The 17,876-nt window shown below is 41.9% G+C and overlaps 1 protein-coding gene across 1 annotated transcript; it reads right to left on the minus strand.

The window, feature by feature from the left end:
- Positions 1-255: 255 nt before the first annotated feature.
- On the minus strand, positions 256-10,303 carry LOC306913682 (phospholipid scramblase 2-like). The gene is made up of 8 exons (XM_079490492.1): positions 10,054-10,303; positions 9,119-9,250; positions 5,952-6,292; positions 5,777-5,819; positions 5,132-5,352; positions 2,644-2,805; positions 2,269-2,430; positions 256-2,034 (listed from the first exon to the last, which is right to left on the minus strand). The coding sequence occupies exons 2-8, from the start codon at positions 9,129-9,131 to the stop codon at positions 1,975-1,977; spliced, it is 1,002 nt and encodes a 333-aa protein (XP_079346618.1). The 5' UTR covers positions 9,132-9,250; positions 10,054-10,303; the 3' UTR covers positions 256-1,974.
- Positions 10,304-17,876: the final 7,573 nt, after the last annotated feature.

Below are 17,876 nucleotides of genomic sequence, written 5' to 3' on the forward strand. Positions count from 1 at the left end.
CACAACTGCCAGGAAGGGCTAACTTTAGATTTTAGGGTGAGGTAAAGACAAGCGCTGCTGACCTTTTCTGGAATGAGACTCCGTACTTGAGGGTGGAGAATTAGAGTGGATATCCCTCTAAGGCTAGGATCAACTTTTCCAATTGCAAACAGATGTCTTTCATCATGTAGTAGGGCTTTCTAAAGCCTGATCCATCCCTTAGGCTTATACCTTCCCTCAACAGGCATGGTCTATCATACATATTATGAGTTACAATTTATTTTGAAGGACTTTTATTAGTTTTTGTAAAAATGTCATTTGGAATTACACGATACACAATACAAAACACATTTTAAGGAAATGTGACTTACTGGCTCATGCCAATTGCAGGTGCAGCACCTTACATTGCAAAGATGTGGTTTTATTCACACCAAATCAATGCTATTACTAGAACGTACAAATAATTTGGCTACTTCCCATTTCTTTAATAGTGGTCACGCCATACACAGGGCACATGCTAAATATTTTAAAATCACACTAATGCAGATAGCAGACGGCACAAAGTTATCATTCCCTGCCAGCATATCAACAGATAAGCAATAGTACAAAAGTATAGAAGAGCCTTAACAAAGCAAAGAGCAGAGTGAGGGTCTGAAACCACTTACAGATCCCAGCTTCACAGGAGACACACCCATTTAACCTCACATGACCCATTCGTGGTGAAGTTGAAATCAGGCAGACTATTCAAGTGCAACGGGTGACATATGCATAGATTACTCATTACCGTATTCCCTCCACTATGTCTGTCAGTGCAGCAACCTAGCCTAGTTGTGGTTAACAACTCTATTTGAATTTAAAATAAAGAGCTCTCACTAGTCTCTTTCCACTGGCCCTAATGCAACAGGAATGCTGAAACAAAAAGGCCTACTCCAATGGGGGTTTCCATTTAGCAAGAACTCACATAAATGTCTAGAAACCCTCAACTTCCCTCTGCTTAATTTTCTCTTGTGCGCTCGACCTTAGTCCTACTTCTCCGTTTTCTTTCCTCTCTTATTGCATTGGCACTGACTCAATATGGTGGTGTTTACACCCCGCCCAGGGAGTGGGAGGGGACTCTCTTCTGTTGCTAGGTCAGTTTCCACCCAGAAGACCAACCGTGAAAGGCCACACTATATAAACACAAACTAGACTGAAGGCCACAAACAATATACTGTAGTGTATAACAATAACAGTACAGTACTTTTAGGCAAAGATGGACAGAAAGAGCACTGTGACAACATTTACAACATACATAAATTCTGTTTCCTTTCTTGAACATAAAGAATTTCTTCTACTCCCTTTACTCTGTATATACCACTATGGCTAAGTATATGATTATCCTATGTAGACCACATGGCCATTTCGTACAACAATGCCATTAATACATCTTCTATATCTATTATCATATTGCACGCAATCTCTTTCAGATACTTTCCTATAACTGACAAAGAACATCAACAGAAAGAATAAAAGGAATGAGAGTAATGCAGATTTGAGACATTGGCAAAAAAATATGAAATGTTGCTTTCAAACAGAGTAGAATACCAAAACGATGTGGTTATGATCTATGAGATATACTGGTATTGTTCAATGGCGATTAACAAAAAAAGAAGGGAAAAGAAATCTGGTTCATCCACTCAGAAACAATCCAAAGATGAGTGAAACTGACGCCCATCCTCTAAGATGGGGTTTATCCCATTGTCCTTCATCTCCAAGGACAATGGGATGGGCACTTTGGCTGGATCCGACAGACTTTAGAAAGATGTCAGAGGAAGACGTAGAGAGTATCTCACAGTACAATGGGATTGGCAGTTTGGCTGAATCCGACAGACATTAGAATATGGAAGCGATCCTGGCAGAAGGACGGATCATTGGACGGAACGGAGAAGTAATGTAGCAAGATAGGGGAATAACGCTTGGCGTCCCGCTCCCCGTCTTCTGCTTTCTCTTGCTTCATTACGAAAAGACGGTGCTGCGCTGGTTTGCTTCCCCAACCTTTTCGAAAAACATGAAGTCCTGCAGGGTGAAAGAGAGGACGAGATAGAAGAACAGGCATCAGAAGGCATCACTCTTCTGCATTTCATTCCACAGATAGTTCTTGGATAAACAGGCCAAAACAGCAAGACCCCAATGTTACAAATATCACTCAAAATATAGTTTTACCACTTCAAAGCTATGCGTTAACTTGTTATACCTTTTGATCCAGGAACATTTTCAATCAATGAGGTTAACAACAACACACAGACTTACAATGAGGAAGCAGGCTCCCATGAGCACGGCCTTCATTTTGACGTCCATGTCCAGAGGGAACTGGATGCCAAAGTTGTCAGTGTCTGTGAAGACCTCTTTCAGAAGGCCGCTCCACTGCTTGCTAATGCGACCAATGGGCTTGCCACCATCTTTCGACTTAAGCTACAGAGGAAGCACAAAGACAATTTTTTCCACAACAAAGTTGCTGTCACCCACTATCGTAGCACTGCAGTGTTATGCAAGTATGAAGAGACAGACAAAAGCTCTTTTTGTGTTAGTGTTATAGTGTTGTCATCTATTCAGACTGAGCAAGTTAGCAAAAGACAGTACATCGTACAAAAAGGAGGTCATACCAACCAATACCATAGTCCTCACCTCAAAATTGACATCCCCACAGCAGTTGCAGGCGAAGCATGGTCCTTCTAGCTTCATCACAGTGTTCTTGTTGGCATCCTGGATGGAGAAGTTCGGCAACATGGGGTGCCAGTCCTGTTTCACATAGCCTATGGTGGTGCCCGGCGGTGCTTGCACCTCCATCTACAATCCACACACACACGCACGCAATTTAGCATGGATACACACAGACAAGCATGCCGAGATCAACCCCAGCAACCACCTGTTGTTTTGGATCTGCCGTTTAGGTACGGGGGATTCGGAGTCCCAATGGTTGCTTTATCAGAGTACCTAAAAAGCAGATCCAATTCATCGCCAAACCATAATAAATATATTGCTCATTTTAGATTCAATAAATATATATTCCATCCATTCATGAGTTGTCCTGACATTCAGCAATCAGCAAAAGTAGACCATGCCGGCATGGAGCAGCTTGGATAAGTGACAAGTGAACCAATGTCTGCTTTATACTGGTTTCCTAGGAACAGCTGCCATCACATAGGTAACATGCTTCACATGACTACCCATTTTTAGCTGGTAAACAACCATGAAATACATTCAAGTAGTCAGGGGAAAAGCTTGGGAATGTCCTGTGTTGCGGTCTGCCAACGGTGTAATTTAATAGAGACAACCAGACAGATAAAGGGCCGGTCCGGCCGGTTCAGTGGATTGATAAAGAGCCATTCATAGTCTCAACAAAACCCTGCGAGGTCACTACTGTAAACAAGACTACGTGAGCCAGAATCGATCCTCGCACGGCCAAGTATAGTACTCCAACATACTGTAACAGCAACACAGTTTGATAATTGTATCTGTAAGGTCATGACATTGTTCAAACACTTTAACCCTATCGTCTCTATTTTGTTTTAAAATGCTCAAACTCTTTTCCAAAATAGCTACATGCTCACAAAGCGACGTGTTACAGAGGGATGCCATTAACAAATAATACTTTAGTCAGCAGGGTTAGCAACTGTTAACAGGGTCATTATATTTATATTCATAGCTGAACTATTGCAACGTTATCTTTGAACCTCACCTCAGCACCACAACAATCAAGTCCAATATTTGGACTCTGATATCTACGAAGTGTTTGTCCAGGCATAACACTAATGAATAGTCAGGGCAGGGTGGCACTGAATAAACAATGATTACTCTAGACATGCTTAATTGATCTATAACTCTCTTAACTCATTCAATTTCTTACCTTTCTCTCTCACACAGAGGTGAAACAATTAAATGATCAAAAAGACAGCTAATCAAACAAATCAAGTAATTGAACGAGGACCCGGGGGTGTGTTGTTCCATTTGGGAATTTGGTCGGACCAGCGGCTGGCCAGAAACTAAAATACAAGGATCCCTGGGTCCGTTTTATGCCCATACAGAATTTGGAGATCTCCTCATGTCTGTCTGTACAGATTTGTTCTCACTAAGCCAGGTGATATTGCAAATCAGGCTATGAATATTTCAACATTAAATCAAATTAATGTATTAAGAATATTATAATGAAAGGCTGCACAAAAGTTGTGAATTTCATCAGGTTGAAGTCAGTAGAACTCAGCTCAGCTCTCTTCCTGACAGTAAGTTAGCAGGACTAGATAACCTAGATAGTATGGTTTTTTTATGTGGACCCCAGGAAGACTAGCCGGTTGCCATGGCACCACCTAATGGGGATCCTTAATCAAATCAATCACATCAAATCATACTGACGTCATAGGCTGGCCTCCAAGTACCATGATAATGGGGGGGTGGCATACTAACAGTCTGACAGGCATTCGACAACACCGTCACTCCTGACATTCGCTGCCGGATACAACTAACCCGTGCTGCGGGTTAAACTCACCCGTGGCTCCCAACATGGTTAAAACGAACCTGTCACTGTCACTAAAAACGAACCCATGGCTCCTGACATGCGTGGCAGGTTACAACTAACCTGTGGCAGGTTAAAACTATTCCGTGGCTTCCTGTGAGGTTAGGTTTAGGGTTGGGTTTTGGCCCTTGGGTAGGATTTCATGTGACTTATGACTGTAGGACTGTTAGTACGTCGGACCAAACACATGCACCCAATAATGGGTACTGAACTAAGTACTCAACAACGGGTACTGTATAACTGGAGGGGCATGTGTTCCCCAAAGGCACCGTGCCCAACGAGAATCGTTTCCAATGGGCATCAGCCTAGTTATTGCCTTATTTGACCTTTTATGCCCTAAATTAACAGTTTTAATGCCGGGATTAAACAATCGTGTTTCAGGTTTCACTGCCGTGTTTTAAGTTAACTTTGAAGAGCCACTGCGCTGACCACCAAGTTGCTTGTCATGAAAATCCACTTTAAAGTGGTGTAATCGCTTGTCGTAATGTTTAAAAATATTGTGCCAATCACAACAACACCGCGGAGGAGGCGCCCCGCACCGCTCCACCGTCGCCATTGTAATGAATAGGGACTCAATTTCCCATATTAATCACAGCCCACACCCTCTTGCAGGCAGCAGGGGCACCAGCAGGAGACGCAGCGGAAGGGTCGTATGATGCGGATGACCTCTCTGTCCATGGTATCTTTGATCTTCATGTCAAAGCTCCGCAGCGATCCGCAGCAGTTCCTGGTGCAGCAGTCGTTCTTCTCCTTGGCCTTGTAGATCTTCTGGCCCAAGCTGTTCTTGATCTCATACTGATTGTTCGTCTCAAAGCCGATGAACGCTGAAGAGGAGGGAGACAAGAAAGCATTCTCTATGACGAACTGACCACTGCTCTGATCGATGCCACATCTTGGGGTCCGATAAGACCAGATCTGCTTTTTTTCTTTTTCCTTTTCTCCTGTAATAACATGCAATGTTGGTGTGGGCAGGAATGTGTTAGGTTGGAGTATACTAAGTATAGGAGTAGGAAGTGGGAGGGAAAAAGAAGACAGCGGAAGGAAATGAAATTGGAGGACGTGGGAACAGAGAAGTGGGAATGGTGGAGAAACCAAAAGGAAGGAAATGTATAAATAATAAGGTCACTTTATCACCCTGATGCATTAACAACAAGAGGGTTAAAGGTGAGTGCAGTGACCACATCTGATATGGAGGAGAGCTGTAGGAGACCAAGAAAAAGCCCTAGAGGATGGGCTAACAAGATTTACCTTCTAGAAGCTCCACTTTTTGGTGGATCAGTATCTGGTCGATCTAGAACACGAGAGAAAGCTGTTACGTGAGGGTCAGGTGGCAAACAAACTAACCACATCACATCATCTGTCACCAAAAAGCACAACTTAAGCCAATTCAATCTAAATACAATACCCTGTACTTCCAGCCTACCTGTGTGAGGTACTCCAGCCCTGGAGGTACGCCAACAGCGACAGACGGTGAAGAAGCCGGGGCAGGGGAGATGCCACCTGGGTGGCCTCCGTATTCGGGCCCTGGGACAGCGCCTGGGCCTACAGGGCCTGGCTGATACATCACAGGTTGGCCTGGTTGTGGCTGAAAGCCGACATTGAAGCCTACCGGAGGAGGTGGCTGGTTGGGGTCGCCATACCCGCCCTGAGGATAAGGTGGCTGTTTGGGGTCGCCATACCCTTCCTGAGGATAAGGGGGCATGGAGTAGCTTCCAGCCTGGGGCATATTCGGGTAGGGAGCCTGGTTAGGAGAGCCTGGGTAGACTGAAGTGATGACAAGAAATTACTTCAAAACATTGTCCACAAAAGGCGAAAGCCACAAAAACAAACATAAAAAAAGAAAACATTGTCCACATACCTGTTGATGGACATTGTGTCATAACTTGACCACTGTTCAATATACATGATTTTATATTACATTACTATCATGTGAAAATATATGCAATATATAGATATTGTATGTATTGTATATAAACATTTTGTAAATTACTTTTACGATTATTTTGCTGGTCAAGAGGCTGTTTAATTGTTGATGGTTAAGGTTTGTGTGTTTGTGTGCATGCGTGCGTGCGTGCGTGCGTGCGTGCAAGGAAACATCTGAAACATCAATTGCCTGAAAGCCGAAAGACCGAAAGACCGAAACTACTTGTTATTCATACCATGTCTGAACTGGCTAGCGGAGTAAGCGGACATTACAGTGCAGAATGTCCCTGACCACAGTGAGGTACAATAGAAAGAAACAACATACACAACCCCACCACATGGCTATCAATTCCAATTATTGATTGGCCATTAATTATTTTCATAACAGTAAGAAACACATGAAATCTAATACATAACTGCATAAATATAAGCTGAGCTGATATTTTACTTCCTAGATATTCTTATCTGTTCACAACATGCGTCATTGCGTCAGTAGTCAGACTGCAAATTCAAATGAGTCACGTCATCAACGACAGCATTGAGGTTTGACTTGACCTGTGTTACTTTTTATATAGTAGCCTCTCTTCTCAACTCTTCCTGTAACTGCAAATGTTGAGCTTGCACCAAAAATAATTTCACTCACTACGTTTAGTACTTTAATCCCTGTAATCATGTGGTGTGACAATAAAGTTAAGTTTGATTCTGACTCAACACTTCAGTGAGCCTAGAAACTAGGCTACTACAGTATTACCACACTGTTGTATCTTGACTATGTATGTGTATCTTCACTCTCCAGAGTCAGACCAAATATGTGTTTGTCACATGTGGATAGGACAGAACCACAATGGTCTCTAACATATCTGCTAACCTACTTTGGAGGTCATTTGACCATTTAGTAATGACAGAATGCAGCCAATAAAATCTCAATCTCGCGCTTCCTCGTCAAGACTACGAGAACTCAAAACAAATAAAAATTGAATGAGAAAAAAAAGACTACGAGAACTCTCAGGCGGGTTAGCCTAGGCTACAGTTTGGAATTTCAATTAACAGAATGAAAACCTTTCTAAATGTTCAAATGAGGACTCCGTGAGTGTCTCTCAAGTAATAAATAATACATTTATAACAACAATAATAATAATAAACTTTATTTATGCAGCACTTTTATCAATAGTTTTTAGGATTTAAAAGATGACACTTAAGTAGCTTGTCTGATCCCTAATGGAAGTTTATTCCACGATTGCGGAGCTCTTAAGGCAAATGCCCTATTGCCCTATGTCATAAGCCTTGTCCTAGGGACAAAAGCAACAGCTTGTCTGCGGATCTGAGATTATAACATATGAAGGGGCAAGGGCTTGACCGTTCAATGATTTAAAAACATTTTTTTAAATCAATTCTGAGCACCACAGGAAACGTGTTCATATTTTCTAGTTCTTGTAAGAACCTTTGCTGCTGTATTTTGTACAAGGTGAAGGCAGTTGACTGACTTCTGTGATCTAGGTTGATTGGTGACAAAATCATGGTGGAGTTTTTTTTGTGCTTTGCAGAATGACTTGATTTGAACAATAGCTGACTTTATGATATTGCTCAAATGTTTAAAGAAGTTCAGGTTCCAGATTTCTGAGCTTTGTTTGTGTTTGTGCACGAGGTGTGCTGCATTTGCTCAAAGATCAATGACACAAACGATCATGTTTCTGCCGCCCACCACCAAATAACGTGTGTGAGTAACACCCCATGACCCCAGGAACCTCCTCCACCCTCCACATTCCTAACGCTGCTAGAACTAAACAAAACAGGAAAATGTTAACTAGCACTTGTGCATGGACAAGCAGAGGAACAAAAATTTTGATGGAAATGACAGATTATTGCCCACTCAAAATAGAAGAGAATTATGGACAAGATGATACATTCAGAAGGTACATCTAAGTTTACAGTCAAAGGTTTACTGGAATTCCATTCATATTTCATTATATCGGGATTTGGGAAGGAAAGGGGGGAGGGGGGTCCTCCAACGGCTTCAAGGCAGGACTAGGCAGGGAACAGTACAGGTCATTCAGGTATTCATTCACTATATAATGACGATCATTTGTGGCTAGAAATGGATATGGAAACTTTCAGTGAGAGCAATTATCACAGGGTAATATAATCTGTCAATTGTGTAAATTATGTGAGTATAACGTTAAACTCATCATTGTTTAGAATTAGATAAATATTGTCATTCTTCAGCATTTCCTTGGCTGAAATGTGGATGTGCATGTGATTCCATAATGATCTTTTTTAAATTATTGCATAATCTGGTTAAAAATAAATACTTTGAACTGAAACCTATTTGCTTTTAGTACAGGACAAAATAAGGCTTTTTATGAATCTTTTGAAAAACATGCTCTTCTGATATATGAGGCATTGGTTACTTGGTACCAATTTACCAAGATCTAAATATTGCATAAAACCTAAAAGTATTTTGTCAAAAATCCATGATGTGATATATTAGACCCAAAAACTTTTTAACTCTTCAAGAAGACAAGATAGGCTATTCTAATCTGTATGTGAATGTATACTACTAGATCCATAGAGGGGAAATGGTACCTTAATTAAGAGTTCTACATTTTTTCTTTCAATCATTTATGAAATCTAGTAGCTGAAATCTAGTACCATGCATAAGTTGCTTACCAGGGGCAGACATGGTGAAGTTAGGTGGAACGTTTCAGCAAAACAATTGGAAAAGAGGTCGCACTTCCTCCCTTGTTCCCTCCAATGGTCCAGCTCCACTCCACCAGCTCTCTATGGAAACCTAGAGGAAACCTAGAGGAGCAAGGAGGGGCCTTGTGAAAAGCTAACCTCGCGTCACACATGTCACCAATCTTTCCACCTCGGACTGTGAAACGCAGAGAAGCGCGCCATAAGAGGAATCATAAAACAGACAGCCATTTATTTTTATAGCCGTAATTACAGCTGCGCAGTTAACACAATGAACCCGCCCGATGCAATACAATTCTCAAGAATAAAATACACTTTGGTCCTCATAAAACGGTAAAACCATAAACGTTTACATGTTAATAATCAACCAACTAATCTATTCAAGTCAAAAAAGTTATAAGTAAGCCTATGTAGCTAATGACACTGATACACAACAACCGTACTGTACACATCACATACTATACTGTGGGAGTGAGTGTGTCAGTGTGAGCACATTATTCTTAAATGTTCATGTCTGATGTGGAAAGTGGGTGTGGTGTGGAATTAAGGAAGCCCTTTCCCTTTCCCACTTACACCATAGACTAGAAGAGTAATAAAAGGATAGAGACTGAACCGAGGGGGATTTACACTTTAATCCACGGTACTACTTTCCTGCTGTATGCAAACATCAAGAGTCAGACTGTGACACATATAATGATGTAAAATATAAAAACGATGAGTTTTTCAAACAGCATTCTGGAAGTTTAGGCACGCATGCATCCTTGAAGAGGGATTAAAACCGTGTCCAAAATATAAAATAGTTACATTTCAACGGATTCAGAAGGAATATTGTTTACACGCGCATTTCCTGACCATGGTAACTGTTAAAGTGTAGTAGAAAAGAGACACATGACGGCTTAAAAGCTTACCTCTGATGTAGTTTAAATGTCTCTCAATCTTGCTAAATTGATCAGGGGGAGAGAAAACCCGTTTTGAATTCGTCACTGTCGAAGTGTGTATACTTTCATGCAAAACGTTGTTTTTGCCTGAAGCAGTCTTGTCACTCAAGTGCTAGATCCTCGATTACTAAGATTTTTTTGTTGTGTTTTTCCTCCCCATAACTCCACCCCACCCACACAACCATCATCACGTGACGTCAATATAATGGCTTCCGCATTAATGAATACCGTGAATACGTCTTTGATACGCGTCCCCGACGCGAACCAACCACTTAATTAACGTTAATTAATAACAGTTCCTGTGCTCCGATCGAGGCAGTTAGACCACCTGGGTGATTATGAACCAGGGATCACCAGTCACGACCACCCTGACTAAGAATCAACCACCTGGGTGGGTACCACCACCCTGACTGAAGAATCAACCTGTTGGGTGGGGGTGTATGGGATATGTCATAACTGTACATTCATATTTGTAATAAGTCATGTTTTTCATTGGTTCAGTTAGGCCATGCAGTATAGTCTATTCTAGTCTATTCTTCAAATAGCTATAGTTGCATAGGGTGACAAGATGCCATCTGTGAAGCCACTAAATAAGCCTATAGGGACACTTTAAGATAATCTGTTAAAGCTTACACCAGCTTTGAGTTCAGACAGTGACTTTTATCACAGGACCCTTGTTGTAACTTGACTGACAGTGACCGAAACAGCCTGTATGTTTCCCCAATCACACACACACACACATACACACACACACACACAGTAACTATGGAACGAATGTTTGTAACCTGTAACTTGTAACTGATTGCTGTACACATAAATGGAAAGATGGACTTGTGCCTGGTGGGATCTCCGATTCATTTTCAACAAAGCAACTAGGTAAAATATCCACAGAGCCCTAGCTGTAAGAAAGTTACATCAACGGCTTTGTTTAATTTGTTAATTTGAGGTGAAGCCCTTAACAGTAATTTAACTGACGTGCTAGTCGTCCGGAGCTATTCCTTTCCCATGGTTGCCCTTACTCTGTTCTCTTAACCTTCCAATGCCACATAGGGGCTACTAAATCCATGGTCAGGGACCATGATGCAACTATCCATTTACCTTTCGTTTTCTTTCTAAACTAAACGTTGTAGGTCGTAGAAGGACCCCCGCATGTTTCTATAATTCCAGACATTTTTGTAGGCGCTCGCCTGTGGTTTGACCAGTACAGTTCTGTTCTGTGTGACGTGTGTGACCTAATGTAACCGCCAGAGGGCGACGGTCAAGTGTCCTGTGAATGAACCTAGGGTGGCCAGATCCAAACTGTTCATTTGAGGGACAGGTCGAAGTATCACTTAAGTGGGACAGGGGGGACGGGACGGGGTTATAGTAATGTATTACTTAAATGCCTTTGATGTCATTTAATATTGCCTATCATTTTGTTATTAAACCCCTCCGATGTCTTTGCTTCACATTTTGTTTTAAATGCAACGTTTGGTCATGGGTGGGATGTAGACGACTTGGTACTGTAGCCTGGGATGTTTCTCATGCTATATTTTAACAGGCATGAGATGTGTTTTAATAACACATCTTGCATGAAAAGAGACAATGAGAGCTTTACAACAGAAAGCCAACTATTAGGGGACTATAACCAAAAAACATTGCATGGATGCACCTGGGACGTATCCTCAGTGATGTTTCCCACCCCCGGGGTGATCAAGTCCCGACTTACGTCCCAGTAACTACCCTCAATCAGTCCCATTAGGGAAAAACCAGGGCCACACAATTCGTTGCTCCGGAACTACTCTGCCAGGACTGGGAGAACCAGATTCTGGCGTGTGGAAGAACTAGGCTCTGTGGGTTGACTCCTGTCCGGGCCCCTCCTATGTCTCACCAGGTCCACTCCTGGTCCCACCAGGCCCAGGACCTGTGCGTTGCACCAGACTCCCAGCACCAGGCACTTCATTCAGGAGTGGTGGATTATAATGGCCCTCCTAAAGGCCTCACCGAGGGTTTTTTGGGCTTCCTCCTCATGGAGGACACAATCTGGGGCACTAACCCATACTGCTCACCCGGGTGCTGTCTGCATTCCGGCTGTCACCCGTCTCTCCGGTGGTCACCAGTCACTATAAATAGAATAACTAACTAAAAAACATTGCATGGATGCACCTGGGACGTATCCTCAGTGATGTATCCCAAGGTCATCAGCAGAGCCGGATTTACCTTGCTGAGGGCCCCCGGGCTGGAGCAAATTTGAGGGCCCCCCTTGGGGGCCCTCAAATTTTGGGCTATTTTGTTTTCATTTTGGGGTACCCAGGCCCCTAAAAAGAGAGGCAGGCAGGCAGAATCTCTCAATGGTTTAACCATAATACAACTAAATACAATAACAATACACACATTTCACTTGAATTGGATTTCACTTTACAATTTTATAATAAAAAAAATATATATATATTTAGTTTTTTTTTGTTTTTGGGGGGACCCTAGTCGGGGGCCCCCGGGCTTCAGCCCACCCTAGCCCAACGGTAAATCCGCCTCTGGTCATCAGGGTTTCGGGTCTCTCGAACATCATACCCCTCACTCAGGTGACCCAGCCGAGGTGATCAAGTCCCGACTTACGTCCCAGTAAGTAATTATTAGGGCATTTGAGCACTGATGCCTGCCAGTCACAATGTGGGACAGGATCTCAATTTGTGGGACGCCTGAAAAGTATTGGAAATGAGGGAGTGTCCCGCAGTAGCGAATGCAGGAATCACAATTTGGCCAGGCGAAAAGCTGACACCCCAGCCAGATGACCTTGTAATTTGACAGTCCTGGATCTGGACTGTTCCCATCCAATGAACTAACAACAAACTGACGTCATGTCCATCTTAAAAGACGGGACAAAGCTTCAGAAGACTATTTGGAACCATTCGGACATTTGGATTATTTCTGTAAATTGTACCTTCGAATCTGCAACACATTCTTTGAGAAAATAATCTTCACTAAACTTTAAACTGGATCTGTGCGTCTTTCCAATTACTATTTTTGGGTCTTTCTAGTTTGGGTTTAAAGTTTTTTTTAATCCATTTCCTGGATGGTATTTAAAAGGCCATTTCTCTCATTTTAAAGGTAAAATATATTCATTCATTTTGATACATTTGGGTACATTCAAAGTTGTCTCTGTTTTGAAATCGTTTTGAAATTTGTCATAGCTTTTATTTGTAACCTATGTAATTCACATGTATACCTTTTGTTGATCTTCTGATGTATTGTGATGTTTTTTATATGATATTGTATTACTCCACGACACTGAAAATGAGTTTAATTACTCAGTGTAATTTTGAGAATAAGTCTTAAAGCGACAGCGTCATAATATATTTGGTTCCCATTCTGGGTTTTTCTAAAATGGTCTCAAACTGCCCTATATTTCGCCCCTTTACCAACTCGCCCCGGGCGTACAGCCAGCGGAATTGTGCGGTGGTATTCCTAAAGTAACCTAAGTAAATTATTACTTTAACGGTTAAACCTAACCTTATTCCTAACCTTAACCCCAGTAAAACTATGCCTAGACCTAACCCTATACCGAAACTTAACCCCAGTAAAAGTATGCCTACCCCTAAACTTATTTCTAACCTTATTCTCAGTAAAACAAAATAAAGAATACAAGAACCGCGGCCAGAGGGGTCGGCGTGAGGTCGCCGCAAAAAAATCGAGGGACGAGATGGTTTAGGGGCGACCGTACCCGATACCTATATTTCTATAACTATTATGATTTAAAACTTACATTATTCACTTATAAAATATAAAATAAAAATATTCTCATCGTAATGGTTAAATTAGAACCATCAGAGACTTGGCCAGACAGTGGCCTGGCCTTGCCTTATTGTGAATACGCCACTGGTCCCACGCAAAGGGGGACATCTGGTCACCTTATGTGAACCCGACCAAACCCCTGTTCAAAAAAGTAACCACAACCACAATACAAGAAGATTTCACCATAGCCAAGTATGCCTAATTACCTATGCTAGAACATTAGCTAGTAGCGTTCAGTTGTTTGTGGACAGACTGGAAGAGCAAAATGCTTAGGATTGTGCTGCCCCACCTCTGTTTGTTCTGAACATACTTTATCTTCTGGAAAAGTACATGTGAAACATGTGAAACAGATTACAACCACACACAGAGATTTTGAAAACATGACCAATGACAAAAAACTCCCATATCTGCTGGGCGAAGTACAACAATGTGCAACACAGCAGCAAGATTTGTGAGTTGCTGTGATAGGAGAAGGATATCAAACGGAACACAACCACCCTAAAGACTAATCATTGTGTATATTCCTGCACTATACCTGCATCCAGTGATCTTGGTACAAATTGAACATTATAGGCCTACAAATTGATCTATTGAAGATTCTGACGTTCAAATGTACATATTTTTTGTTTTGATTGTATTGCTGTATTGTTGTACTGTGCTTTCTGCTTTGGCAATGTAAACATATGTTTTCTCATGCCAATAAAGCCCTTTGAATTGAAAGCAGGTGTTGAGGTTGTGTTGGTTCGAGATCAGAGCAGCACTGCTGAGTTTAGTCTCCTGAATGGTTAAGGATGTCAGGAGCATTGGTTCTCAAAGTGGGGTCCGGGGACCCCCAGGGGTCCTTGAGGGAGTTTCAGGGGGTACCTATATCTAAATGATAAATATAGGAACCAAATGGACCCTTATGGGTCAGTAACTCAAAGCGTGTACAAATGGAACCAAATGGACCCTAACACGTCCATTTGGTTCCATTTGTGCACTCTCATCAAGTTAAATCAACAATATAAATTGGGGTCCCAGAGATAGAAATGCCATTAAATGGGGGCCCGTAGACTAATGAATGTCAAACTGGGCGTCCTTGAAATTAAAATGGTTGAGAATCACTGCTAGAGCCATACAATTCTTCTCTTATGGGGGCTGGCATATCTTTTTCAAATGGGGGTCCGCAGGCTAATAAATGTCAATTTGGGGTCCTTGGCATGAAAATGTTTGAGAACCACTGGTCTGGATGGATGGAGTGGTTGATGGCCTGGTTATAGCCTTCTGTAGGCACTCCCCGTCTCCCTCTCTTCCTGTTTCCTGTCATTCTCTAACTACACTGTAGGCTACTATCCAAAAAGGTAGGAAAGCCTATCCAGTAGATGAGAAAGACAACCACCTAGAGCTCCCCTCCCTGTACCAAGCTATTATAAAGACAGAAGGATCGCACACAAAACAAGGTTAGGCCTACTTGCTTAAAAATAAATACCTCAGGCCTTCATCAGTGTTGATTGTTCAGTATAAGCTGCTCCATATAAACTACAGAGACATGGTGGCGGGTTGGGGTCTCCGGATCTTCTGTCTCCATGGGGTGGATGCAGGCCGGGCTTGTGGATAAATATGGGAATATGTCTACTGTATATTGTGACTATCATGTCTCCTGCCCTTTCCTGCCTTGTCTTAATTTGAAAAATGCTGTATTGTTGTAATTTTATTTTATCTATTAAGTAGTTTATGTCAAGCCGTTTGTCTGTTTATCTTTGTTCTTTTTCGTTTTTGTCTTGTTTTATTATTTGGTGAAAAGTTGAAATAAAAACAAAGAAAAACAAAACTACAGAGACCAGCTAGAAAATGTTCAAAAAGGCTGGGTAGTTTACCTCTGGAAGCTGGGACAATACTGCAAAATATTATAATGACACAAATAAGATGGGTTGCCAATTTCAGCCAATCAGGAGAGAGCACCCATTTATCAGTTTTATAGTCCCAAAAAATGTAATTTCTTGGTACCTTACTTCACTTCCAATTTCACTTGTTTATCCTGTATCTTATCATATTATATTCTAAGGTTTACACACACACACACACACACACACACACACACACACACACACACACACATCACAGTACCATAGGAGAGAGACAACAGGCAAACGTTGATCAGTAATGTAGATGTTTAAGAATATAATTTAACTCTTGAGAGTGTAAAATTAATACCAAATGGACCCCTCCTCTCAAGAGTTAAAGATCTAATAATAAGGGTCCATTTGGTTACCAAATCTCCATCATTTAGCTGGGGACCACCTGGAATCCCTGCAAGGACCACTGGTGGTCCCCTAACCACTGGTTGAGAACCACTGTATCTGCAGACCGACCGCTGCAGAGGTGAGGGCTACGATGTGAGCACCGATTAATATTGAGAGTAAAATGGTAATATTTTAAATAATACGTAATAAAAATAAATACATTATATATTTGAAATAATAAGCACTTGCAGTTTCTGCTCACATCATCACAGAATAGCCCTCACTTGTCACTTCACTGTGTGCGGTCCCAGACAGTGTCCCACCGGCCACCATCCCTTACTCGGGGGTCTCGAGTCTGCAGAATGTACAGATGCGCAGCGTTTTAAACCAACCACGCCCGAGGTCGAACTGGGCATACGTTTTGGCCAACGTTGCTTACTTTACATGATATATAAGCAAGCTCATCTGAAAATCTTACAGTTTAACAATAGCCTGCATTTTATGGAGGAGGAGGACGTGAATTGTAGCCTAGCTAAATTAGACAAGGCACTATTCTGCACTGGTACACTTATATCTAATGTCTTTAGTAATACGCTAGGGGGCGCAAAGACAACGGATGAAAGGCTACCTCTTGGACTATTCTTTTTTTTGTATGATTGCTTGCTGTTGTTGTTGTTGCTGCTCTTGCTGGGAGAATGTTTCAGAGTTTGCCGCCTGGGGTGAGGATGACATGCAGCAGCATACAGTACCTTTAGTTAAAGTCCAGTGTACCACATAAGTCACACATTTCACACAATTAATGCATTAATATATTTCAATACATGCTATTTGAAATTACAATAGTTATAGGCCTACTGTTTACAATGGGACCATCTGTTTGAATGACAACAAGGCCCTTAATGGTGATTTATTTTTCAGTGCCACGGCACGTCATGTGTGCATGTGTACTACACGTGTGCATGCTGATTGATTGATTGATTGAAAATTGTATTAACAGTTTGCAGAATTACAGTACATTTCAAGCACAAACTCATGTGCGCAGTTTGCGCACAGTAGCCTACAGCTGATAGTCCTATATTGTTGTAACTTGTATACTTGTAACTTGGCCTCCCTGGAAATAAAAACGTCTGGGTTTCCGATGCTAGGCCCTGGGAGACTCGCTATATAAGCACTGGACCACGGCTAATTGTAACTATGAGCGTTTACACAAACACAAAAGTAGACTTAAAATAATCAGATAAACTTCATGCTGTGCTGCAGTACTAGCGAAACTAAAAAGTTGTCTTTGTACGAATCTCTTTGATGGAGGAGGAGGCATTCTTGTTGCGCCACCACCACCACAGTACTAGCAGTAGCCTACTGGAGCCATACTGCTGCTGTGCTGTCTGCCGTCACGTGTTGCTTACCGTGTGCGCTCAGGTAAACAGTTAATCCTGTTGTTGTTGTTGCATATAGCCATTTGATTTGGGCCCGGACGGTCACGGTGCGAAAATAGGGGGGAGGGGGCCCACTGCCAGTAAACCTAGACCACTGGCCTGGGTACTAGTAGTAGGTAGGCCTACTTGGTGCGTCTTGCAACGTCTGATGACCCGAGGTTAGGGTCGTCTCTTAAATTGATTGATTGATTGAATTTTGATTGATTGAAATATTTATTAACAGTTTGCAGAATTACAGTACATTTCAAGCACAAACTCAATACAAAGACTGTTAACTGTGAGTGGACAAAGCATTACACTTGTTTACAAGAGGGTCCACCATGTTCAATTCATCAAAGGTGGATGCGTTCTAGACTATAGTGCA

This window comes from Electrona antarctica (assembly GCF_951216825.1).
Source record: "Electrona antarctica genome assembly, chromosome: 21".
NCBI classification, from domain to species: Eukaryota; Metazoa; Chordata; class Actinopteri; order Myctophiformes; family Myctophidae; genus Electrona; species Electrona antarctica.

What these genes read in the sequence shown, in the direction of transcription:
- LOC306913682 (XM_079490492.1), bottom strand. An exon ending in GGCTGGAGTACCTCACACAG is followed by an intron (nt 5,820 to 5,951) that starts GTAGGCTGGAAG and finishes CTCGTGTTCTAG; the next exon opens with ATCGACCAGATACTGATCCA. An exon ending in GTGGGGATGTCAATTTTGAG is followed by an intron (nt 2,431 to 2,643) that starts GTGAGGACTATG and finishes CTTCCTCTGTAG; the next exon opens with CTTAAGTCGAAAGATGGTGG.